Source organism: Leopardus geoffroyi, chromosome A1 (assembly GCF_018350155.1).
Source record: "Leopardus geoffroyi isolate Oge1 chromosome A1, O.geoffroyi_Oge1_pat1.0, whole genome shotgun sequence".
Taxonomy (NCBI): Eukaryota; Metazoa; Chordata; class Mammalia; order Carnivora; family Felidae; genus Leopardus; species Leopardus geoffroyi.
Window position 1 is genome coordinate 80324960 of NC_059326.1, and position 24607 is coordinate 80349566.

The window sequence follows — 24607 nt, forward strand, 5'->3', positions numbered from 1 at the left end:
GCTCAAGCCTGTTTCCCTAAAAGAGGCCTCCACAAGGCAGGCCCTCAGGAGGAGGGATGCGCGCGGGGGAACGAGGGGAGCGAGCCTGCCCTCCGGGTTTCTGACTCGAGCAGCTGCGATGGCAGAGCTCCGGCTTATGGAGGCGGGGAGCCTGGCGGGGGCCACCGAGCTGGACGGACCAGTCTGGGAGTCCAGGGGAGAGGTCGGGCACATGAGGGACTGAGCTGCGCAGAGATGCTCCTCCGGACCCTCCACCTGCTTTCCAAAAGCAAAGTGTCCGTCAACGAGGCAGCGTGCTGCCCCACTTCCCATAATGCTCCCGGCCCAAAATAGGAACAACAAAAACAACCCAAACCCCCAATCACTACGGCGCATGCTGATGCCCTAACCTGCTTTCCGGCAAAACTCCAGGCGTCCGGAGCTGGGGCCCTGCTGGGTTGGGCATTGAGCTTGTCAATCATGGGAGACCAACTATGACTGGTGGAGGCTGGCCTGTGGGTGGGGCGAGGCCGGACTGAGCGCCTGCTTCCGGGACGGCACGGGCCGCCGTGTTTCCGGCGGCGGCGCGGGGCGGGGCGCGAGCCCGGAAGTCCGCCGATGGCCGTGGGTCGCGTCTGGGTGGCTGCCCGGGTCTGCTGGCGAGGTAAGGTCGCTATCGGCCTTGCGGGCATGGCCACTCGGGCGGGGGCCGGGGCTGCGGTCGCCGGAGCGGCCGTGGTCGCGTTGCTGTCGGCCGCGCTCGCGCTCTACGGGCCGTCGCTGGACGCAGGTACCTGGCCGCAGGCGCTCGTCCGGACGGGAGGCGCCGCCGAAAGCCGGGGACGACGCGGGGGCGTCGGGGGGGCCGGGCCAGGGCCAGCAGGCCGGCGGAGGTGGTGCAGAGTTTCCTCCGCGTTGTGGACTGGAAGTGCCGGAAGCGCTGGGCGAGGGGACCGAGCGGGTCCTGGGGCGCCTCGCGCAGCCCGGCCCTGTGGGCGCGCCTGGGGCCCGGGTCGCATGCGGGGTTCACCCGAATGAACCCCCGAGGACCCAGACCCGGCCTCGGCTGTTAAGTAGGACGGACGGTGTAAAAGGATTTAGGCGTGTAAGGAACAAGCGTGTCCCAGTCGGAGCCTCGTATCCCCTCGGAGGGGTTTTCCTCTCTGCCCTGTGGATGTTTATGTACGTTATTTGTGTTTGTGTAAGATACAGGAATATATTTTAAACCGTGAAAGAGCTTGTATATTGTATTTTCTCACTTCTCACAACACGGTGGAGACATTTGTTTATCCGCCTTTGTGTGGAAAAGGCTCTGAGAAAACGAGAATTACGCAAGCCACAGTTCCCTAGCCAGTAACTGAAGTGGTAAAATTTACTTTTGCTTTAATAGTCATCAGACGGATTTTACCAAAGGCGTGTACATAGTTGGGCCTGCCACAGAATAACCTAAGGAGTTTTGGCTTTTTGTTTTTCTGCACGATAGTTGACACACAGCATGAAGTCGTGTTGACACACAGCATGCCATTAGTTTCAGGTGCTAACTGCTTTGAGACGCATAAGGGGCCTCTGGTCACAGTTTGTTCAGAGACTTTTTACTGGTAGCTCTTTCTCCTAAATTTGTACCCTGTGATGAGTTAGTATTTCTCTTGGAGTTTGAAGATTCATTACTAAGCCGACCTGCTGAACTTTTACCAAAACACAGGTGGAGTTCTCGAGCACTGACCCCTTGTGCCCCCTTAGGGCTTCTCTTTTATTGTCCAGAATGCTGTCAGGTGCAGGGTCTCCAAATTAGGATGGGTCTCGTTAGTGTAAAGGCATGGTGGGCACAAAGAGACATGTTATCAGGGAGGGTCGTTGGCGGTACGTGATTCCAGAAAACAGCCCAGGCTTACGAAATCCGTTCAGTTCTCCAGTTCTCCAGTCGGCCTCAGCCACTTCCTTAAAACAAACAAAAAAACAGGCAGGTTTGACCTGTTCTTCCAGACTGAGAATTGTTGTGAAGACCAGGTGACTTAATTGGATTAATTTTTTTTTTTTTTTAACATTTATTTGAGAGAGAGAGAGAGAGAGAGCATGAGCAGGGGAGGGGCAAAGAGAGAGGGAGACACAGAATCCCAAGCAGGCTCCAGGCTCCGAGCTGTCAGCACAGAGCCGGACGAGGGGCTCAAACTCACAAACCGCAAGACCATGACTTGAGCTGGTCAGACGCTTAACCGACTGAGCGACCTAGGCGCCCCTTAATTGGATACATTTGGAATCGCCTTTGGTCAAGGCCTTTTTCTCCTGCAGAACTTTGATGTTTCTATTTAAATATTTCTGTGGACAACCCCGAATGGGGTCTGCCCCCGGTAAGCCAGCTGAAACCGATTAACTGCCAAGTGTAAGGAAATGTAACTGACCTTGGTTTGGCCCTCAGGTGGATGGGGTGGGTGCTGGTGAGCAGCGTGGATTTACTGGTTCACGAGTGAAAATGCCATACTTCCCAAGTGGTTTTATTCCCCAGTCCCTAATGGTTATGGGGGCAGTTGAGACAGGTTTGATCATCTCTGTCTCGTCTTTTGGTTGGTGTGGTGACTATTTGGTTAAAGAAAAACGATTTGCCTTAAAACGGCAGCATTTTGGTACAGCGGTGTCTTCTGGCCTGGCTTACCTGTCACTAACCCAGGTGTCCTCACAGGCCTGTCTCCCTGGGCTCCAGTGTCCTGGTCTGTAAGCGGACAGACTGGCTTCTAATGAAAATAAACCAACATGCTTTGAATTCATCCAACGTCTATGGAGTGTCTTGCTCTGTGCCACTCTAAGGTGGTTGGGGGTGAGGGGACCCCTAGCCTGAATCTGTAGGTGGGGCTGAACCATGTTCTGTGTAGGCAAAGGGCTGTGGGGTGGCCTTAGGAGTATTTTGTGTGTGGCTAAGTCCTTAGCATAAAGTTACGGTCCCTGATAAACCACAACATTGTCAGGAACCCAGAACAACCCTTGAATGACCAGTAAGTTTGGATTGTGCTTTCACAATTCTAGACTTTAAAAAGCAACCATAGAGGCACCTGGGTGGCGCAGTCAGTTAATGGCCCGACTTCGGCTCGGGTCATGATCTCAGGGTTCATGGGTTCGAGCCTCGCGTTGGGCTCTGTGCTGACAGCTCGGAGCCTGGAGCCTGCTTCGTTCGGATTCTGTGTCTCCCTCTCTCTCTGCTCCTCCCCCACTCACACTCTGTCTCTCCTTCAAAAATAAATAAATTTTTAAAAAATGTAAAAAGCATCTGTATTTCTTGATGTGGGGAATTTGAAGGAGTGGCCGTTCTTTGATATTCTTGTGTTGTCCAGTCCGATCCTTACGTAGATGTGCTAACGTTTGGAACAAACACAGAGCAAGCATTTTCATGACCGTGTGGATTGCTCTCGAGCAGTGATTTGTCACCACATGTGACTGTAATGGCTCTAGCTCCCTTCATGCAGCTCACCGGGGGGTGCCCACGAGAAGACTGTGCAGCCCGCAGATTTGGGGTGTGGAAAGGCAGCGCCTCTGGGATGTGGCACTGTGGACACTCCCCGGGACTTTGGAAGCACAGGGGTCATCGGGCTGGGGCTGTCCCTGAGCAAGCCCACTTGTGCCTTTTCTTGGCCAGAGGTTTACAGTGATTCTGTTTTGAGTCTTAGCTTGTGTTGGTTTGCAAGAAGGTAGAAAGTATGGGGCTGACAGTTAAAAATCACCTTATTATTTAGAATGCCATTTCTAGGTTGCTTTTTTTTTTTTTTTTTTTTAATTTTTTAAAGTTTATTTTGAGAGACAGTGCACACGGGAGGGGCAGAGAGAGAGAGAGAGAGAGAGAGAGAGAGACAGAATCCTAAGCAGGCTCTGCCCTATCAGCGTGTTGGCTTGAACTCACAAACCATGAGACGATGACCTGAGCCGAAATCAAGAGTGGGACACTTAACCTACTGAGCCACCCAGGCGCCCCCCATTTCTGGACTATTTAATTTGTATCCAACTGAGTGTCAGAAGCATGACTGGCAAATTGGGAGTAATGTGAATCTCAGACTTGAATGTGACTGTGAAAGGTAACAAGTGGGAAGTTGCTTTTCCAGTTTGAGAGAAAAGACTTAAAGGAGGATCGAAATGGAATGTGTATAGTTTATTAAGTAGGAATGCATTAAAAACATTTTCTGAAAGATTAGCTAGGCTTCAAAATGATACATTTCAGAAACAAATTTGATAATGGACAGCTTGTGTTTTGTGTTGTAATTTCTAAACATTTGCTTATAGAAATAAAATAAGCCTTTGGATAAAAATCTAGCATTGATATTAAGTCAGCTTTGTGAGGTGTTTTGGTTAACAGGCTATCTTGTGTCAGTCTCTTTTGTGTATGCCGATGGATACTTATTTTTCTAAATAATTTGTTTTCCTGTTTTTCAGTTTTAAGAAGAGCATTTTCATTGCATAAACCACATTCAATAACGGATATGGAAAATACTTTACAGCTGGTGAGGAATATCATCCCTCCTCTAACCACCAAGAAGCACAAAGGTCAGGACGGAAGAATAGGTATAGTCGGAGGCTGCCAGGAGTAAGTGACTTGGACCACATTAGCGTGTCAACAACCTCTGTTACCTGGCTGTCTGCCTCCTTAGCGGCCCGCCATCTGTCCAGTTAGACCCCAGTAATCATCTCTAAATGTAGTTCCATGTTACAACACTCGGTATCTTTCAGTGATGAGCTTCTTGACCGAATAGGAGAAAATGGGCCCTGAGTGTGCAGTCCACGGGGGTTGTGTCAGTGTTACGATTTTGCCTGTGGTGGAGGCTGAGGCTGTTTTTTCTTGCCTTACCCTTGTCTGTATGGACCAGGCTCCATGCTACAAACAGGTATTACTTTGTAATCAGGATAAAAACAGCATGTGTTTGGTGTACTTTGTCAATTTGAAGATGTTCGTGGGAGTCATTAATGAAATTAGAGCCTACCCTTTTCTCATGGCGCGGTCTCTCTTCTGGTTTTATATATTTTGCCGCTGAGTTATTCGACGTATAACATTTTGTAATTTGTCCTTGTTTTTTAATGTTTATTTATTTTTAAGAGTGAGAGACCGCATGCGAATGGGGGAGGAGCAGAGAGAGAGAGGGAGACACAGAATCCAAAGCAGGTTCCAGGCTCCCAGCTATCAGCACAGAGTCTGATGCGGGGCTTGAACTCACTGATGGGGAGCCGAAGTTGGACGCTTGACTGACTTAGTCCCCCAGACGCCCCTATTATACTTTCAAATGTAGCTAGTGGCTGCCTTTTCTACCTACTGTGAATTAAAAATGCTTCTGGGGAGAGTGAACACATGATCTAAGAATTCCTACAGAGCTCTCACTGCTGACTGTCACTTTGTATATTGCCACTTACACTGCTGTCTGCTTCCTGGCTGGCCTGGTGGGCTGCAGTTAGGGTAGGAGTCCTTGGCCTCTTCTGGCATGTTCTTTGTGCAGAGTGTGCAGGGGGCCCGTGGAGGACTTGCACACCCCCGGTGTCTTGCTAGGCAGGCTGAGTTGCGCCTTGGCCGAGGTGGCAGCGATTTTCTCTGGTAATCCACACACGTGATCATATTGTCCTCTAGCCTCCACTCTGCACCTTAAAAGTTCACCTAAATCTGTAAGTAAGTAATTTATTCTTGCTTGGCTGTTTGTAAGGTTTTCTTTTTTTTTTTTTTTTTTTTTAGCATTCTGCAGTTTTCTCCAGATGTGTCTGGGTGTGTCTTCTTTTCAATAATGTTGAGATTTGCTGAGTGCTTTCTGTCTGTAGACATGATCCCTTTGGATGGGGGAAGTTTGCCTTTTACTGGCTTTCATCTCGCACCTGGTTCTCTTCCTGCTACCGCATGTTGGACTCTTGGATCACTAGCTCTTAGCTGCCTTTCTTCCTTTAGGCCCCCAGCCTAAAGGACAGCCCTCCTCCGGCCTCTGGGATGGGGGCCCCTGCCAGGCCCTTGGGTCCCGGCCCCCTTGAGAGTGTTGAGCTTGTCGGGGGTTTTATTCCTCAGATCCCCTCCATCTCTGGCTTTGTATTTTGGGACGTTTGCATGGGAAGAATTGGTCTTCAGGTTTTCTTTTTAGATAGTCTGGTAGTGTAGTGTGCTAGGGGGTAATTATCTAATTTAAAATCTGCCCATTAGCTTTAGGAACTAACCTTTAAAGTAGGATCCTCTTCATTCTGGTTAGAAAAGCATTATGTACTTGTTTATAAAAATTCAAACACTTCAGAGATGTGTGAAGTGACAGCCTTATGGTACCCCACATGATAATACAGTATGGACACATTGTTAGCCTTCCAGATACTAGTGTGTGTGCTGCCACCAGCAAGCATCCCCTGCCCCCCTGCCCTGTGACTATGGGCAGCTTCTGCTGGGCAAGTAGGCAAGCTGGTTTTCGTTGTTTTGTGTCCTCGTTGTGGGGTGGGCCAGAGAGGGTGTGTGTGTCCTGCCTTGTGCTCCCGGCTTGTTGGCGGCCCTGCTCTGGGAGAGCGTCTCGTGTAGAGAGTCCTCAGTCTTTTTCCTAGGTTCCCTTCACTGCTCGGGATTGATGTAAAGGTTACACTAGTCTGATGACAAGTTCAAGAATTTTCCTCTCTAGGGGCACCTAGGTGGCTCAGTAGGTTAAGCGTCCAACTCTTGATTTTGGCTCAGGTCATGATCTCGTGGTTATGGGGTCGAGCCCCGCATCAGGCTCCTTGCTGAGTGTGGAGCCTGCTTTAGTTCCTCTCCCTCCTTCCACCCCTCTGCCCCCTTGCCCTTATGTGAATGGGTTCTCTCTCCCCTCTCCCCCCCCCCCCAAAAGAATTTTCCTTTCTGTGTTTGATGCAACCTTAAAAACAGTTACAGGCATTCTGGAATGGTAGGGCAGAAGCAGGAGGAAGCTGTGTGAGTCTCGGTGCCTGATTGTGTTGTGCTCCCCTGCCCCTGGGGGTCTCCTGGCAGACCCTTCAGTGAGCTCACATGGCCGCCTCCGTCTTCCGTGTGGGCACCGTGCTGCAGAGAGTGGCAGTCCTGATGTGGCACAAAGGTCTTATGTGACACAGTGACTTGTCTGGTCGTGACCCATGTTTGCTGAAGTTCACTGAACATTTTCTGAGCACCTGTGAGGTGTTGGGCCTTGGGCCGTGTGATTCATGTCTTTGTAACCCTCTGATAAACCTGCTGTATTGCCTCCTTCCCAGAAGTTTCTGACTGTAAGTATCTTCCTTTTTAGGTACACGGGAGCCCCCTACTTCGCAGCAATTTCCGCTCTCAAAGTGGTAGGTCTGTTTACAGCTTCTCTGTCTAGTGAAGAGCTCGTCTTTGTCTTTTAAAGTTTATTTTTGAAAGGAAGAGAAGGAGATAGGGTCGGGGGGGGGGGGGGGCGGTGCAGAGAGTGGGGAGAGAGAATCCCAAGCAGGCTCTGCACTGTCAGCACAGAGCCTGATTCAGGGCTTGATCCCTTGAACTGTGAGATTATGACCTGAGCCAAAACCAAGAGTCAGACACTTAACCGACTGAACCCCCAGATGCCCCGAAAAGCACCTTGAAATCTATCCTGACCTTGTGCTGTGACCAAAGAACTGGGAGTTTTTAACTGAAGTTTCATTAGGACTGTACTTCAGTGCAATCCTGGGACACCGCCTCTGTCCTGCCTTAAGCAGTTGGCATCTTTACACCTCTCGATCTCCTAGGCCTTTGATCAAGTCCTAATAGCCCCGTCGGCACAGTATGAGTGAAATGTGCCCCCCGTGGCCCTTAGGGTGACACAGCTGAATTGGTCTGGGTTGACCTGCCTCTTGGGGGGGAGGGGGCGCGGCAAAAGGCTTTCTCTGCAGACCTTTCCTTAGGGTCTGTCCTGCTCTGAGCCACCTTGCCCTAGTGTGGGGCCGCGGCGAGGGGCTTGTACGGACACCCCTTTGGTGCCTGCCGGGTGGGCCGTGCTTTGAGTCCACCCTTGTGCTCGTTTCTTAGGGTGCAGATCTATCGCACGTGTTCTGCACGCGGGAGGCTGCACCCGTGATCAAGTCGTACAGCCCGGAGCTGATCGTTCACCCCGTTCTGTGAGTGGGGCCGCGCGGGTGGTTCGCAGCTCGTCAGGGGCTGCAGGTGCCTCTGCCCGGTGGCTGCTGTGCTGGGAGGTGACGGGAGGTGCCCTCAGGAGAGGGGACAAGGCCGTAAGGTCAGAAGCCCAGCAGCCATGTGTGTGCAGCGTGGGATGAGATTCAGGCCACCAGGGCCCTGTGCGCCGTGGCTGTCAGAAAGGGCTGAGGCCTCCGGGGAGAGGTCGGGGCCTTGCCTGTGGCCACGCCCCCACAGCAGTAATGAGGAGCCCGTCGGACCGTAGTGGGGCCGTTTCCTCATTCAGCAAATGCTTCCCCTTCCAGTCCCTGCCCTGCTTCCAGAGGGACAGCATAGGACCAAGCAGACAAAACACCTGCTTCTGTGCAGCTTCCTTTCTGGGACAGCCCTGTGCCCTAGAGCTTTCTGCAGTGATGAAAACGTTCTCCTTGCTGCTGACCACACGTGGCTACCCAGCACTTATAATGTGGCCAGTGGGACTCAGAAGCTGAGCTTTTATTTTAATTAAACTTAAGTAGCCACATGGGGCTGATGTCTGTCCTACTGGGCAGCAAAGTCCTAGAGACAGACAAGTAGGACAAGTGTGTCAGAGGGCGGTAAGGACCACGTGGAGAGCCAGGGCAGGGGACGGAACACCACATGTCACATGGGGTGCACGCACATGGCGTGTGTGTGCTTTTCCGTGGGGTGATTGTGAGCGGGGGCCCAGAGGGTGCGTTCAGGTAGGGCCCTGCAGGCACGGGGAAGGGTTGATGCAACAGCTCAGGCTGTGGGGTGTTGGGGAGCAATAGGAGCTCCAGGTAGGGCAGGTGACCAGAGAGGTTCAGGGTCAAGCTTAGCAGGTTGTGGGGGTCATCACGAGGGTCTGGCTTTCATGTAAGTGCAGGGGGGCCGCTGGAGCCCCTGAGCAGGGCAACAGCCACATCCAGTGGATATTGTAACAGGCTTGTCTGGCTGCTGTGTTGACAGCTCTTGGGGCCCAGGGTGGAATCAGGGGTTGCATGGGGGTGTCATAGGTGACAGTGAGTGATGGGTACGAGTAGGAGAAGGGGGTAGATTCGCGGCACGTCTGAAAGTACAGCCCAGGGGCTGCTGACAGGTGGGATGCGGGGTAGAAGGAAAAGTGTTGTGAAGGCCGCCCTGGCTTCGGTCCAAGCTGGTTGTCCGTTAACAAGGTGGGGGCGTGGGGGAGCAGGTTCGGGTGAGCCTGACCGTCAGGGGCTGGCTTTTGGGTGTGTTTTCACTTGCCTGTCGGGCATCCGAGCGCATTGCCGTCAGGCACCGGACGAGATGGAGGTGGTCAGGGAAAGGGTAAATCGGGTTGTTCACGTGTGGGAGAGGTTTAAAGCCAGGAGACAGGATGAGGCCACCCAGGAGTACGTGTCAGCAGGTTCGGCCCAGCATGTGGACATCTGGGAGCAGAGGGGGGGCGGGGTGTTCTGGACAACCGCACCCTCTTGGAAGTGCCTGCGTCCCTGCAGTCAGTCAGTCACACAAAGACTAAGCACGGCTGCTTGGGGCTCACAGTGGGGTCATTCTGGGTAAGGCTTTACATGGTGGGTTCCAAGAGTCTAAGAGCGAGATGATGGGTGGGAAGGAGTGACATAAGTGCCTCCAGCTGTCAGGTCTTGTGCTAAGTGAAGGCGCTCTTCCGTTGTACAGGGTCCCCCAGGCGCCTCCTGTGAGTGATGGAGACAGACGGGTTCCTTCCAGAGGGCAGAGATGGTTATGAAGGAGCCACGTGTCTTGTCTGGCTTATCGTAGATGTTGAGAGCTAGGTTTCCGCAGCTGGGTGTTCTGGGGAGAACCCGTGTGCGGAGGAGGCCGGGGAGGCTGATGGCTGGATGCCGGGTGCAGTCCCGGCACAGAGAAGGAACTCGGAATAAGAATGGGGGAATGCAGAAGAACGTGCGGTCTCCCTAAAGGGTAAGCCAGCACGTGCAGACTGTAAGTACTCTGCCCTTCTTTTCCTTGCGCAGCGACAGCCCCAGTGCCGTGCAGGACGTGGAGACATGGTTGCCCCGACTGCACGCCCTGGTGGTAGGACCCGGCCTGGGCAGAGACAACATTCTTCTCGAAAACGTTAAGGTAACGTAGAGAATTACCGAACTTCCCTCTTCTCATGGACCCGACTGAGCTCAGAAGTCAGAAGACGAGCACTTTGATGGAGTGTCTGTTCAGTGTTCCGGTGCCTCTTGATGGAGTCACGGAGATGGTTTGGGGGAGGGAGGAGGAACTAGGCAGAGAGAGTAGCAAACCTTTAGGTTTTAACAACCAACCGGGAAGGGATGCGTCTCTTGCTCTTGGGGCGTCAGCTTTTCACCCTGCAGCGGGGGAGTCACTGAGAGTCACGTGCAGGTGTCCCACTCTGCTCTGGAACAAGAGGCATGGGGACAGATGCCTGCCATGGGAGGATAGCCACTGACTTGTCCTCTAGAGAGCCGAAAGAGCTAACGCTTGGACATTTGGGGCAGATAATCTGAGAGCCAGTCCTGCACAGTTGAACGGTGGTTCCAGGTGACACCCTGTAAACGAAGGGCATTGGGGCGCTCCTGCTTCGGAGCCACCTGCACCAGCACGGGGGCATGCTGCCTGCCGGTGGCATCATCCAGCCCTGGAGCCTTGACCTCTTGCTGAAAAGTTGGAGCAATCGTAGCTGAGGAGTGCCAGGCCCCTTGGGTCACGTGAGGCAAGAGGGAGACGGGAGGGGCGTCCCCGTGCGTACACAGTGGGTCTTCAGTGTGCTCTTGTCCTGAGATGGTGGCTGTCCACGCATCGTGGGTGGGACAGGGCCAGGGACAGCCTCTCTGCCACATGGTTTGTTTTCAGGAAGAGAAGCAAGTGAGGGTTCCTGCCGGAATAGGGTCAGAGTGTTTGGTGCCCCCGTGACCCTCAGGATGATGGGATTCTTGACCTTTTGTGACCTACCAGTTCACCGCTGGCCCCGTGACAGAGTGGAGCTCACAATAGTCTCTCTGGCCTCTTTCTTCTTTCATGCTCCTTGACCCTGATTATCGAATTATGGCGAGGTTTCTTGCTCACATGCTGTGGAGACATAGAGATGCTATTGGTGTGGATGGATTCAACGTAACCTCAAAATTCTGGCTGCTGCTTTTAAGAGCTGTGGTCTGAGTGTGTGTGTCCCTCCAGTCTCACGTGTTGGAATCCTGACCCCCCCCCGCCATGGTGAGGTGTCAGGAGGCGTGGTCTGTGGCTCTGCCTGTTCTGGGCCTTTCCTAGCAGTTCAGTCTTAACACTACGTGGCATTTGTGACCAGCTGTGTTTACCCAGCATTTCGGGGTTCGTCTGTGTGCGCTGTGGCCCAGGGCTCCACTCTTTTCATTGCTGTTTGACGTTCCCTTGTGGATGGACCACATTTTGTTTACCTGTCCATCACTTGATGGACGATTGGGTGGCTTCTGCTTGGGCTGTTACGAGTAACGCCACCACGAATCTTTGTTACAGGTTTTGTGATCACTTTTGTTCACGTTTTGAGGAACTTGTGTTTGCTGCACAATTTTTGTTTTTGATTTTTGTTTTTTGCAGCACACTTTAAATTATTTTTTAATGTTTATTCATCTTTGAGGGACAGAGCGCAAGTGGGGGAGGGGCAAAGAGAGAGGGAGACACAGACTCCAAAGCAGGCTCCACGCTCCCAGCTGTCAGCACAGAGCCTGACGCGGGGCTGGAACCAACAGACCATGAGATCATGACCTGAGCCAAAGTCAGATGGACACTTAACCGACTGAGCCATTCAGGTGCCCCTTGCAGCACACATTTTTAATTCTGATCATGTCCTGCCTTTTAAGAGCTTAATTGTTTTTTAGCTGTGATATTTAGGTTTGTGGTCCATTTTGAGTTGATTTTGACGTATGGTGTAAGGAAGCAGTCCACCTGTGTTCTTCGGCAAGTGGATGCTCAGTTCCAGCTCCACTTGCCTCGAGGGAGCTGTCTGGGTGTACTTGTTGGAAATCCGTGGGCGTAAGGGTTTATTTCTGGGCTCTGGTTTCTGTTCATTGGTTTGTACGGCTGTCCATGTGCTGGTGCCACACAGTCCTGATGACGGTGGCTACGTGATAAGCTTTGTGCGATCTCTCCAGCTTTGTTCATTTCAAGAGTATTCTGGCTGTTCTGGGTCCCGTGCACTTTTCCAGGAGTTTTGGGATCACCGTGTCAGTTTGCCGAAGAGGCAGATGGGATTCCGACAGGGATTGTGTTGAATCTGTAGGTCAGCTTGGGGGGGGCAGTGGGGAGGATATTGCTGCTGTGAAGTCTTCCAGTTCATATGCTGGTTTTGAACCAGAGTTTTCCAGATCTAGAATGTAGGCTCTTGACTAGCCTCATTCTTTTTATCTGTAGTTTGTGCTTGTTCCATGCTAAGTCCTGGACACTTTCTCCTGACAGGGTATGTGTATATTCCTCATGATTCTTCTCTCTTTTTTATTTATTTATTTATTTATTTATTTATTTATTTATTTATTTTATTTATTTATTTTTTAACGTTTATTTATTTTTGAGACAGAGACAGAGCATGAACGGGGGAGGGTCAGAGAGAGAGGGAGACACAGAATCTGAAACAGGCTCCAGGCTCTGAGCTGTCAGCACAGAGCCCGACGCGGGGCTCGAACCCATGAACTGCGAGATCGTGACCTGAGCTGAAGTCGGACACTTAGCCGACTGAGCCACCCAGGCGCCCATATTCCTCATGATTCTTAATAGCTACATCACCACATGCCATATTTAACTAGTTCATTTGGGCTGCTTCTGGCTTTTTCCTGTTAACAGTGCTGATGTCTTGAACATTTGTGCATGAGTGTACGTCCATTTCTCTTGGGCGTCTTCTTCAGGATAACCGTCTGCAAGTTGTGCGTACGGCTGTTCCCTCTGCTGGAGTGCTTCCCTGGCCAGGACTCTGCTCTGGGGGCTATCGTCCCTTCTCCCCTCAGCCCCGTCCCCCAGGGAGTACTCCTGGTTTACTTGTTTTAAATTTTTATTTTATTTAAAAAAAAATTTTTTTTTTCAACGTTTATTTATTTTTGGGACAGAGAGAGACAGAGCATGAACGGGGGAGGGGCAGAGAGAGAGGGAGACACAGAATCGGAAACAGGCTCCAGGCTCTGAGCCATCAGCCCAGAGCCTGACGCGGGGCTCGAACTCACGGACCGCGAGATCGTGACCTGGCTGAAGTCGGACGCTCAACCGACTGCGCCACCCAGGCGCCCCAACTTGTTTTAAATTTTTAAAGAGAGCGAGCGAGCAAGCACGAGTCGGGGTGGGGGGCAGGAGGGAGAGGATCTTAAGCCCTGATGCAGGGCTCAAGCCCACAACCCTGGGATCACAACCTGAGCGGAAATCAGGAGTGGGACCCTCAACCCATTGACCCCTGGGCGCCCCCTGCTGGTTTGTTTGCAGCTGCGTCTTTCTGCTGGACACGCGGGGCTGCTGCGCAGCCTCCTCTGACCTGTGGGGGCGCTCGTTCACTCCTTTCCATCCACCCTGTAGGACCCTGTAGCGCTAACTGGATGTGCGGGGAGAGAGGTGTGGTCGTGTCATCAGCTGGTCTCCCTGGGCGCTGCTGTCCCCTCTGTCTGCTGTGTTGCGGGGCCCTGGCCGCCACTGTGGCCGCTGTCCTGGCAGCGGAGTCAGTTGGGACGGAGCCACGTGCACAGTGCACTTCGTACGAGTCCTCCGAGTGATGGAAGCAGTTGGTCCTTCAGTGGGCAACTGACACGTGGCTCTGTGCTTCAGGAGAGCCAAGTGACCTGTGACGTTACACGACTCAGATGCCCCGCTGTGTTGCCTGAGGTTTCTCGGCATTTGAACGTGGACTTCACTGTTCTCTGTGAGAAATGTGATAGGAAAGCACAGAGGTGGAGGCATCCTCGTTGTGGCCAGACACTGCAGCCTGCACCCAGAGATCCGGGAAAGTGGAATTAGCCAAGCTGAATCTGTTCTAACGGGAGAGCCAGACTCCAAGCAAGTAGGAGTGTTTTCGTTGTAAGGGAGGAAGTACAGCTCCACGAGGCTCCTGTGCCCCGACCCTCGTTTGAGGGGGCTTTTGGCAGCTCTCCCGTCGCTCACACCCGTGTCAGCAAAGGACCACTGAGGCCGTGGGGCAGGCAGCTCTGGTCTCATGGGCTCTTCGTTTCATTTTCAGAATAACTTTGTATGAAACGTATGTGGATTTACCTTTTAATGTCTTAAGTTATTTCTGCTTACCATGTATTTTGTTTTACTGTTTTCAATGGTTGCATTTCAGGTATGTGCAGGTCCTCGGACCCTCCAAAATAATTTACTTGAAATAAATGTGTGTTAGACCTAAGCAGTTGTCAGGCTCAGGGCTAGACTGTGTACTTAAAATGATTACTGCAGCTACCATTTGTGGACTGTCAGCTCCCTTGCCAAGAGCTGGGTAAATCTTTAGAGGCGGTATCTCTAGTCCTCATACAAACTTCAGAGTATTATTCAAGGCCTTATTCTTATTTTAGTGATCAGAAAACCCGGTCTCACAGAAGTAAAGTGACTTAAGTTCACTCAACTCTAAGTGGCAGAGCTGGGGCTTCGGGGACAGTCTTTGGACTCTGAGCCCGTGTACATCACAAGACGCTTTCTGGAGGTCCAGAGCGTGTGACCTGGCGATGTCCTAGCTGCTCAGTACATAGCTTGGACCGTTTTGCTTGAAGCCTAAGTCAAACAGTTGCCTCACAGAGATCGACACATCTTACAAATCCCAAGTCCGGGCCGTCATTAAGGCAGCTGTCACCTGTCCTGGATTTATCCCCTGGTTCCTTTGCTTTTCCTCTTGGGCCCAGAAGACACTGGAGTTTACGCCGTTGAGGCACTAGACATCTGTACCTGCCTGCTCAGGTGGCCACCACAGACAACCACAGGCGGGGGCTGGGACAGCAGACATTGGTCCCCCCGCTCCCCCTGTCCTGGAAGACGTCTGACAGCAGAGTGTCGGCAGGTTTGCTTTTTCCCAAGGCCTGTCTCCTTGGCCTTCCTGCTGTGTCATCACACAGTCGTCTCCATGTTGTCCGTGTCCTTCCTCTTCTCCCGTTCCAAGGACACCAGCCGTCCTAGAGCAGGGCTCTTGTTTCATTGTTCTCTTAATGCTTTCTACTTTCAAGTGCATTTGCAGCACATGATCTTGTAAAATACTGGTTCATAGCAATAAGCAAATGTATGTATGTTGATTATGGATAGATAACTTATGTGGATCCTGAGAAACTTAAACCCATGGTGGAGGGGAAGGAAAAAAAAAAGGAGGTTAGAGTGGGAGAGAGCCAAAGCATAAGAGACTCTTAAAAACTGAGAACAAACTGAGGGTTGATGGGGGGTGGGAGGGAGGGGAGGGTGGGTGATAATTTAGTAAAAAACTTCTGAAACTTGTAGTATAACCTTGTCAAAGGTGATTTACTGCTTACTATTATCATCACTGGTTTTATTTTTTTATTTTTAAAGCTTATTTCGAGATAGAGCGGGCACATGTGAGTGCATATGTGAACAGGGGAGGGTAAGAGAGAGGGTCCCAAGCAGGCTCCCCTCTGTTAGCCAGAGCCCAGTGTAGGGCTCAGTCCCACCCTGGGATCCTGACCAGTGCTGAGGATATTAATGGAAGGCCACCCAGGTGCCCCATGGTCACTTATTTTAAAACACAAAGTGTTAGGAAATTTGCATAAGAACTGATGATTTGGGAACCCCGGTGAGTGCTGATGGGAGAGTGGGAGACTGCCTTGGGGTCCACCCTGTGGGCTGGCCCTGACTTCCAGAGGGGCCCACTGTTGGGTCAGGGGGGGTCTGTTCTGTTTGTTGCCCACATTTAATTTCTGCTTGTCAATGACCTGTTGTTGTAATTTATTGCAGAACTGCTTGCTTGGTGTTCTTTGAATTCCGCTGAGGGGTGAGGTCTTGTCGCTCAGTGTGGTTTCCTTTTCTTTGTAGGGCATCTTAGAAGCGTCCAAGGCCAGGGATGTCCCCATCATCATCGATGCGGTGAGTGTGGCCTCTTCTCTGCTCCCCTTCTCACAGCCAGGCCCCGAGGCTGTGCGCTAAATACCTGTTCTTGTCTGCAGGATGGGCTGTGGCTCATTGCTCAGCACCCGGCCCTTATCCACGGCTACCGGAAGGCCGTTCTCACTCCCAACCACGGGGAATTCACCAGACTCTCTGACGCCGTGGTGAGTTTGCTGACCTCCCAGGAGACGGGGCGTGAGCCTGAGTCCCTCCTGAGATGGGGTGTGAGGTCCCCCCTCTCCGCTCTCGAAGACGGGGTGGGGCAATGCTGTGATTCTGCCCCCACCTGTCCCTGCACACGGCCAGCGGGTAGATGCGTGTTCCCCACATGCTAACAGTGCTGTTGGTTCCTGGCGGGGCGTGTGATGATGGGGCGTCTTCTCGCTAGCGTGTCTCTTGGTGGATGAGAGGTGGGTGGGTGCTCTGTGGATCAGCCCATCCCTGCCCGCGTTGCCTGGCCCATGGAATGTGGGTAATGACGGCATCACCTCGTAGGGCCTGTGAGGACGAAATGACACAACAGATGTAAACCCACAAGTTCTTCCATATTGAGCACCCCGTGAATGTTAGCACGTCATCATTCAGGCCTGTGTCACTTCTGTGAGCCTTGAAAGTTCCACCACGGGCAGTGTTCCTTGTCGACAGGAGGGCGGTATTTGTGCTGCTCGTGCCGCCGTTGGCGTCCGCCGACAGCCTTGTCTGTGATGTCTCGCCTCGCAGCTTAGGGACCTTGTGGACGGCAGTGATCATCGTGAAGCTGTACGGAGACTCAGCCAGGCCCTGGGGAATGTGACTGTGGTCCGGAAAGGGGAGCGGGACGTGATGTCTGACGGCGAACACGGTGGGTAGCTGTAGGCCTCACGCCTGTCAGCCCGGGTGGCCGTGCTGGGCCCTGGGCCCTGGAAGATCCGTCCACGTGGCACATGTGGTCCCTTGTGCCACACGTGTTCCACACAGAGGGACTTCCTGATGAGCTTAGTTTTATTCCTGTTTGGCAAAGGGGACTGAGCACACAGGGCGTTCACCCTCCCCGACGCCAGGGGCGGTGGCCACGCGGTCCCATCAGCAGGGGGTGCTCCGGGGTCCATGGCCTGCTGCCTCCCACTCCTGCGGGGTCATAGACGAGTTTGACTATTCTACCGCATTCTGTTCTGTTGTGAAAACAGTGGGAGAGTGAGGAGGTGCTCGGAGCCGACCCCGGGGAAGGGGTTGCCAGGTGCTGGAGGGGCTGCGTCCCCCTCGTCCTTGCGCCGGGGCCTGTGGGCTGTTGAGTGGGCCGAGCAGGGGGAGGTTCTGGTGGCTGCAGTGCCTCCCTAGTGCCCTGAAAGCCGGTCCTCCGCTCACTTACCGTGATGGGGGGCAGGGAGCACACTGGCTGTAACAGCGTGACCCGGGACTGTCACTTGCCGTAAGGGGAAGAAACCCTTGAGCACCGAGAGTGCTCAACTCACGTGGCCGCGGTCAACAGACACAGCAAGTGTCCTCTGGGGGACCCTGACACCCTTGGGGCTTTTATTGCTGGAGAGAGCTCTAGAGTGTGACACATTCAGAGGCTGTAATAAGCCGTTTTCAAGATCCGTATTTTCAAAACAGCTGCTCGTGACACAGTGTGAATGAAACAGTCACAACTGGGTCTGTGCCAGGGGCACTCGCGTGGCACGCACCTCCCTGAAGGCGGTGCCGGTCCCTGGGTGGCCTGGGCTCTCGGAGCCCGTGAGCCTGGCCACCCCGTGTACCTGTGCTCTTCTCCGATGTGTTCCGGCAGCGCCCTGCCAGTTGTACGAGTCTGCTCGCCACCTGCGCGGCTCAGGTGGTTCCAGACCTGTCTGGCTTTGCTCTCCTTAAAACACACCGCCTCATTAGGAGCAGACGGGAAGGGCCGGAGCTGATCCAGATCGCGCCCCGGATACAGGCCAGCTCGCTCTGACGGCCCTGTCCCTCCTGCCCCGCAGTGCTCGAGTGTGCCCACGAAGGCAGCAGCCGCAGGTGTGGCGGCCAGGGAGACCTGCTGTCGGGCGCCCTGGGTGTCCTGGTGCACTGGGCGCTGCACGCCGGCCCTGAGAAGACAAACGGGTATGTGATGTCTTCTTCCCTTGTCCTTCCGGTTCCCAGCCGTGTGAGCCACTTCGTTTGCTCATACGTTTAGCTGCTTGGAACGTTGCAGGGGAAAGCTCGGGATCACGTGGAGGCGACCCCAGGGCAGGGGGGGTCCCAGGACGGTCACCCACACAGCTCCTGCTCTGTGCGAGGTTGGGGCCCTGCCCTGTTGCTCGGCGCCCATGGCTCCGAGGTGTCAGGAGTTTTTAAAGCCCCCCAGGTAATTCTAACATGGCGGCCATGCTCGGGACCCTGTTCCAGGGGGTACGAGGTGTACCCCCTCGTACGGCAGAAGCGTGGGACCAACACGCGGGGCCAAGGGGAGCCGGCTGTGCCCGTTGTCCCGAAAGAGTGGAGTTTCCTCTGAGTGGCAGGACTGGGAGATGCAGGCTTGGCTCATGTTCCCGGTCGGAACTGTGAGCTCGGGCAGGTTCCCCCACCCCGTCCTCCACACGCATCATATGACACTGGTGGTCACATGGGCCGGGGCGGGATGTCCCGGGTCTGGAGGCCCCCTCGACACCCGTGAAGCTTTAGGGGACCTGCAGGGTGGCGGCACCGCGTGGGCAGGGACCGTGCGGGTGTCGCACGGGGGTCTGGTGTCAGACAGGGGCAAGGACCCGCGTTCTCAGATCTTCGGTCATCCTCGCACCCTGACACCGAGGGCACTCTAGGCCGTGCTTTGTGGGGGGAAGCTGTGGTGTGTCCTCCAGGCAGGTGGGTATTGTGTCCGGGCGTATCCGTGTCCCTGGTCATAAAGCCGCCTTCTGCCTCAGGGGCCCGGCAGGCTTGAACCTATTTGGGGTGTCAGGGGGACGTGGGAGGGAAAGTGGAGCCTGTCTGACGGTCCTCCCTCTAGGTCCAGCCCTCTGCTCCTGGCCGCCCTGGGCGCATGCTCTCTCACACGCCAGTGCGGCCACCAGGCTTTCCAGAAGCACGGCCGCTCCACCACCACCACTGACATGATTGCGGAGGTTGGGCCCGCGTTCCGCAGACTCTTCGAAACCTGAGCCGAGGCAACGGGAAGCAGGCCGCGCCACAGATGGGGACGCTGCGTTTGTCATGGGTCCCCGTCCTCGGGGTACGAGAGCAGCACGATCCACAGGTTGGTTTTGGCCTTAATACGTAGCTATAGGTGTTACAGGGACACTGAACGGGATTCCTGAACTTTCCTGGCTGTTCAGCAGTGATGGAGAGAGAGACGTACACGGTCCCGGCCGCTGAGCTGGCGCTGTGGACTCGGCCTGCTTCCTGTTTCTGTGAGGAGCTCCCCGTGCTACATGCCCCCCCACGGGGATCCCCTGGGTCCTGTCCAAATACCTGCACGATGATGAGCTGTGCTTTTTAAAATTGAGGCCCACCGGGTGGCGTGGCCTTCGTTTTCTCGTTCACGTTTGCTTTTTAAACACTGATTACATTGAAACCTGGCAGAAATAAGCATTGGTGGTTTGGGCTAATGGAAGCATTTCAGAACAATCAGTGATTGGTTTTTGGAGGAAACGACACTGAGCCCTGAGCGTGTGGGTGGGGCTCCAACATGGCCCATCGGGGCACGGGGACTGAACACGGTCAGACAGCAGGGCCCTGCTGGTTGGAGGTGGTGTGTCCTCAGGAGCAGATTCCGGTCAAGAAGTTGATGTCTGTGTGATGCCTGGGCAGCTGCTCGTGACCCATGTGGTTCCTTCAAACGCCATTTTCCCCTGATGGTTGGGGTGATACTGTGTGACCCCTGACCTCAAATGGATCCTTCCTTTAAAGCCACATTTCTTAAAAACCTGTCTCTCCCTCCCCACCCCCCTTGTTTCAGGTGTAACTTTAAAAACTTCACTGTTTTTCCTTTTGGGGAATTATATCTAAATCCTGGTGACTATTAAAAGGCAAATCTGGTTTATTTCAATGCATGGTTTTGTATTCCTTTTTTAGCAGACGCCTTTCCTAGGTGAGGACACAGACAGCGGGGAGATGAAAATGTAAAAGCCTGTCGCCAACGTTGTTAAAATGCACTCGGCCTTTCCTTCTGCTGAAAATAAACTGTAGTAGTCACAGCAACGGTTTTTATGGGTTTGCTCTAAGTACAAACCCTCTTGCTCAAAATTCCTGTAGCTAGGGGCAAGTGGCTGTTAAGAAAATTAACTGCTTTCTTGTGCTTTTACAAACCCGTATGAACTTACTAGCTCCAGCTAGGGATGTGCTTTTCCTGAGAGCAGGCTAGCAACACAGAGCACATTTGGGGGGCCGAGGTCGGCCTCTGGCCATCAGGGGACAGTGTGACCCCCAGGTACTGAAGGGACTCTGGTATCCTTGTAAGAGGCATACCTGCCTGGGGTATATTTGCACGAGCTGGGTCACTGTAGGCAAGTCTAGTTATGAATGGGTAGAAGGGGACACTGGTGCCTTTTGGGGTCCTGGAGGCCAGGGATGAAGTGAAGGTGGCCGTGTGCTCACCCACAGGCCCAGGAAATGCCATCTCGGTAGTATGGGACAGCGGGGGGGGGGGGGGGGGGGGGGGGGGGAGGGGTGGGCGGGAAGAGACAGACTGAAAGCAGGGAGACCACACGCTCAGCCATGCCGTGAGCCACACGGCCATGTCCCGCCCTCTCTCCTACCTGTGACTTGTTCTTACCCTGGCATCCAGACTCTTCCAGAATCGGCCCCTGGAGCACGGCCCAATTATGTCTGCCACAAAGGATGGCACACGAGAACCATGGTTGAAAAGGTTACATGCGGCGTGAAGAGACCACGGTCAGAGTGAATGCAGCAGTGACTGCGGGAGTGGTTATGTTTCCTACGATTAACACGTTACTTGTGTAGCCAGAAGGGAATGTAGGGATGGGTCCTCACCCCTAGTTCAGCACTGCCCAGGTCTCAAGGTGCAGGCCACTCCATCCTGACTCCTGTGAGACCTGCGTCCTGATGTCGGGGCTCCAGGGTTCGTGGGGTCCTGCCATGGTGTCACCCGGGGGCACAGGGCCAGCGTCAAGGACCAGTGTTGCTGAGGAGGTTTGAGAACCGCCCCTGTCCATCGGCACCATGAAGAATGCACATTTCAGGCATACGGTGTCACTGTGATTTACTTCCATGTTCACTGAACAGCAACAATAGGAAACTTTAATGTAAAGCTTTTACAGAACTGTGTCGGGAGCCCTCAGCTCCCTGGTCTGTGGTCCTGACCCAGCAGCTCCCACGTGGACGTGCTGCTCCTGTCCTGCAGAGGAAGAAGGTTCTGGCTGAGCGGACTCCCTCAGCTCACGGCGTGAGGGGGCGACGCAGGGCTCACTGCCACCCCACTGCTTCCACGGGCCTGGGCCACCTGGGCCTGCTCCTGCACCTGTCCCCAGCGCAGCATCCCCTCCCCAGTACATATTCCCATGGGTCCCTCGTGTCACTGGGGCAGGGGGAGGGGTGGTCCTCTGCTCACGAGCGCCATCGGCCCAGCGGGTCTGGCTCGGACCATTCTGTGTCTGTGTGCCCCCGCCTGGTTTACACAGGCCCTCGGGGTGACGGTGCCCCCGGCCACGGTGGCTCACCTTAATGCTGATGCCGTGGGCGGTGAGGTCCTGGCGCAGAGCGTCACACGCCTCCAGCAGGGGCTGCCTGTCCAGCCGCTGCTGCCGCTGGGCCTCCCCGGTGGCCTTTCCGCTGGCCAGTGCGAACTGCCGGACCTTGAGCCGGAACCGGACCAGCTCCTCCACCACGCTGTGGAGAGCGGCCTGGCTGACGTCGCCTGGAACGAACTATACCCAGGGGAGCACCGTGGTTAGTGAGGCTGGGAAGCGGCCATGTCTGGGGTGGGGGGCGCAGCACGTCCTCCCTGGGCTGGGCCCTTGGCCCCTCTCCACACTCCTGGCCTGCAGCCTGCACGCCTGGGTCACCAGGCAGAGCTCCCCATTGCCACCCACGTCCTTGGGAGGGAGGGGTCCCCGGGAGGCCGGGCCAGGAGCTGCGAGTGCACAGACGTGATTACCAAGAGTCGGAAAGTCCACGCCATACCGACTAATGGAACCGAATCTGTTCCCTCTAACCAGATACTCAAAACTGCATAGACCTCGCACGTGGTTCGCACACTGGCCAACACTCCCCGCGCCCAGGGGAGAAATTTCAGCGGATCGCATGCATCTGAAGCTGCCAGAAGTTGTCTCCCCCCAACACAGCTTCTTCCTTACGGGAGGGGATCCTAGCAGCTGTTCACATGTGTGAATTACATATTTCACAACTGTGGGGTCAAGCTTCTGGAACCTATACTATCTTCAGTTACTGCTTCTGCAGTAAAAGACGGATTTTCCGACTACAAAAACGTGAGCCCCAAGTGGGAGCCGGTATCCGCTGCCGAGGCGGGGAAGGTGAGGGAGCACTTTCTGATGAGGGCCGGGCCAGGCAGGCCTCTTCTTACTCAACAGCACAATCTGGGAAGAGAGATCCCAGCACGCGTGTGACGGTCACACCTGTCTGCAGCCCTGACCTTTCCCCTCCTTCCCTGGTCTCGCAGTCCTGAAGCCATCAGGCAGGACAGCGTGGGGAGGGTGCCGTGGAGGTGGGGCCCTGGAGGGGGTGTGTGCGGAAGGCTGCCTGAGGAGGCGGCTGGGGGGGGGGGCGGGGGAGGGGGGCAGGAGACACCGAGGGGCTCGGCCGGCAGCTTACTCTCAGAAGGCTCAGGAAAAACGTCCTCTGTGCAACTACCTGCGTTTTGAGTCTTACAAAGTCAACACCACACAGGAGCACGCGTGCAGACGTGACAGCAGGCAGCCTGCAGCCAATGGGCTGCTGGTTCCGCGTGGGCTCCCGGCGGCTTCCGGAAGGAAGATACTAGCTCTAAGCCTCTTTTCTTTTTTTTTTTTTTTTTCCAACATTTATTTATTTTTGGGACAGAGAGAGACAGAGCATGAACGGGGGAGGGGCAGAGAGAGAGGGAGACACAGGCCTCTTTTCTTTTTAAAGAACGTGTTTTAAGCACGTAAATAAATTCAACACAATTATCCACTGAAATGAACGTTTTAAAAGGGGAAAAGTCAGTGGTTCCTGCACATAGTCCTAATCCTACAAGAGAGGCCTGAAAAGAGAAAGGTGTACCTGTCTGTCCGCCAGAGAGATCCCGACGGTCTCGAAGAAGTGTTCGATGTAGGACACGATGGAGCCGAACACGGCAGGACTCCTGGGACCACTGGGCTCCTGGGGCAGATCACCCAAAAGGGGCGCTTTCAAAGCACAGGAAGTGACGTGGAACAGAGACCTGGAAGGTCCCCGCCGGTCCTGGCTTCAGGTCCTCGTGCCAGGAGGACATTCTAGACTCAGTCCTAGAGCTGCCCCTCACGAGCCCACCGCACGACGGGGAAGCCACGTCACCCCTGCACCTCAGTCTACCCGTCTGTAACACAGGGATCTGGCAGGTCTGAATGCTTGTGTCCCCCAAAGTTGGATGTTGAAACCTAATCCCTGGTGTGATGCTCTCAGCAGGTGGGTCCTTGAGGGGTCACTGGCTCATGGGGACAGAGCCTCACCAAGGGGATTACTGCCAAGGCCCAAAGATGGGCTGGGTGGGGTGGGCACAGTTGGGGTCCCAACACACAGCTTCCCCCAGTGTCCTAGTTCACATCCCATCAAACTCGGGTTCCCCCGAGTTCCCCTGAGCCAACGGGAGGATCAGGAGGTACTTCCTGTATCAGCAAACACGTGATGCTGCCTGTCCGTGTGTGCGACCTCTCTGCTCTGGGAGGGCGGGTCCTGTGCAGGACAGGGCAGCTCCCGGAAGTCAGGGGAGGCCTGGGGGCCACTCCAGGAGGCGGCAGGGTGGCATCCCTGCCTTCCCGCCGAGGGAAAGCGCCACGGCCGTGTGCTGGGGCTACCTTAGTGCGTGCCTGCAGCTGTCCGTTCCCGCAGTGGATGAGGTCCATGACCGCGTCCACCGCCGCAGGTGTGTCAAAGTCGTCTGCCAGCGCAGCCTTCACAGCCTCCCTGGTGTGGCGGAGCCTTGGAGAGACACGGGTGCTCCTCAGCGCCCCCGTCCTGCCCAGCACAGGGCCCTCCCCACTGCAGATGCCCCTCCTGAGAACGTGGTAAGACTAGCCCAGAATCGTCATGTTACCCCAGAATTTAGAGGGAGAAAGCCCCTAAAACCCAGGTTTGAACACCCCTGTGCGTGTGGGCAGCTCGTAAGGGTTTAAGAACGCGGTGGTAGGAAAGGCAGCGTTCCCGAGAGGCCAGGCCGCATTCGGCCCGCATTACACAGCAGTGGCCTGGGCATCTTGGAGGGAAGGACAGCACAAGTTCAACCCCCCTGCCCAGGAGCCTGCAGGCAGGGCACCTGGTCCCACGGTGAGAGCCTGGCCTCCCTCAGAGGGAGGGCAGCCTCAGGTCCCGACAGGCCACCTCAGGGTCACGCAGTCCCAGCAGGCCACAGCAGCTTGTGCCCTGCCCCCACCCCGTGAGCCACACCGGTCTGTGGGCAGCTGG

At 54.6% G+C, this 24607-nt stretch overlaps 2 protein-coding genes across 6 annotated transcripts in view; one reads left to right on the top strand and one right to left on the bottom strand.

Annotated features, from left to right (window-relative positions):
- The first annotated feature begins 514 nt into the window (after window positions 1–514).
- NAXD (NAD(P)HX dehydratase) lies at window positions 515–20057 on the top strand. 3 transcript variants are annotated; one of them, XM_045482092.1, is made up of 10 exons: window positions 515–643; window positions 4393–4543; window positions 7200–7245; window positions 7940–8028; window positions 10027–10135; window positions 15992–16042; window positions 16123–16227; window positions 16784–16904; window positions 18016–18136; window positions 19020–20057. In XM_045482092.1, the coding sequence occupies exons 1-10, from the start codon at window positions 598–600 to the stop codon at window positions 19168–19170; spliced, it is 990 nt and encodes a 329-aa protein (XP_045338048.1). In that variant the 5' UTR covers window positions 515–597; the 3' UTR covers window positions 19171–20057. The 3 variants fall into 3 exon arrangements, with proteins under 3 accessions (XP_045338048.1, XP_045338042.1, XP_045338055.1); XM_045482086.1 differs by having other exon boundaries at window positions 556–769; XM_045482099.1 differs by lacking the exons at window positions 515–643; window positions 15992–16042; window positions 16123–16227; ... (1 more) ...; window positions 18016–18136; window positions 19020–20057 and adding exons at window positions 650–769; window positions 13550–14912.
- Window positions 20058–21213: 1156 nt separating this feature from the next.
- Window positions 21214–24607, bottom strand: part of CARS2 (cysteinyl-tRNA synthetase 2, mitochondrial) — a 45243-nt gene continuing 41849 nt past the window's right edge. For 2 of the 3 annotated variants that reach the window (XM_045482065.1, XM_045482062.1), the window contains 4 exons: window positions 24001–24124; window positions 23228–23352; window positions 21688–21894; window positions 21214–21365 (listed from right to left, as the gene is read on the bottom strand). In XM_045482065.1, coding sequence (XP_045338021.1) covers window positions 21269–21365; window positions 21688–21894; window positions 23228–23352; window positions 24001–24124 — 553 coding nt within the window. In that variant the 3' untranslated portion in view covers window positions 21214–21268. The remainder of the gene's footprint in view (window positions 21366–21687; window positions 21895–23227; window positions 23353–24000; window positions 24125–24607) is intronic. The other variant, XM_045482073.1, reaches the window with a different exon arrangement.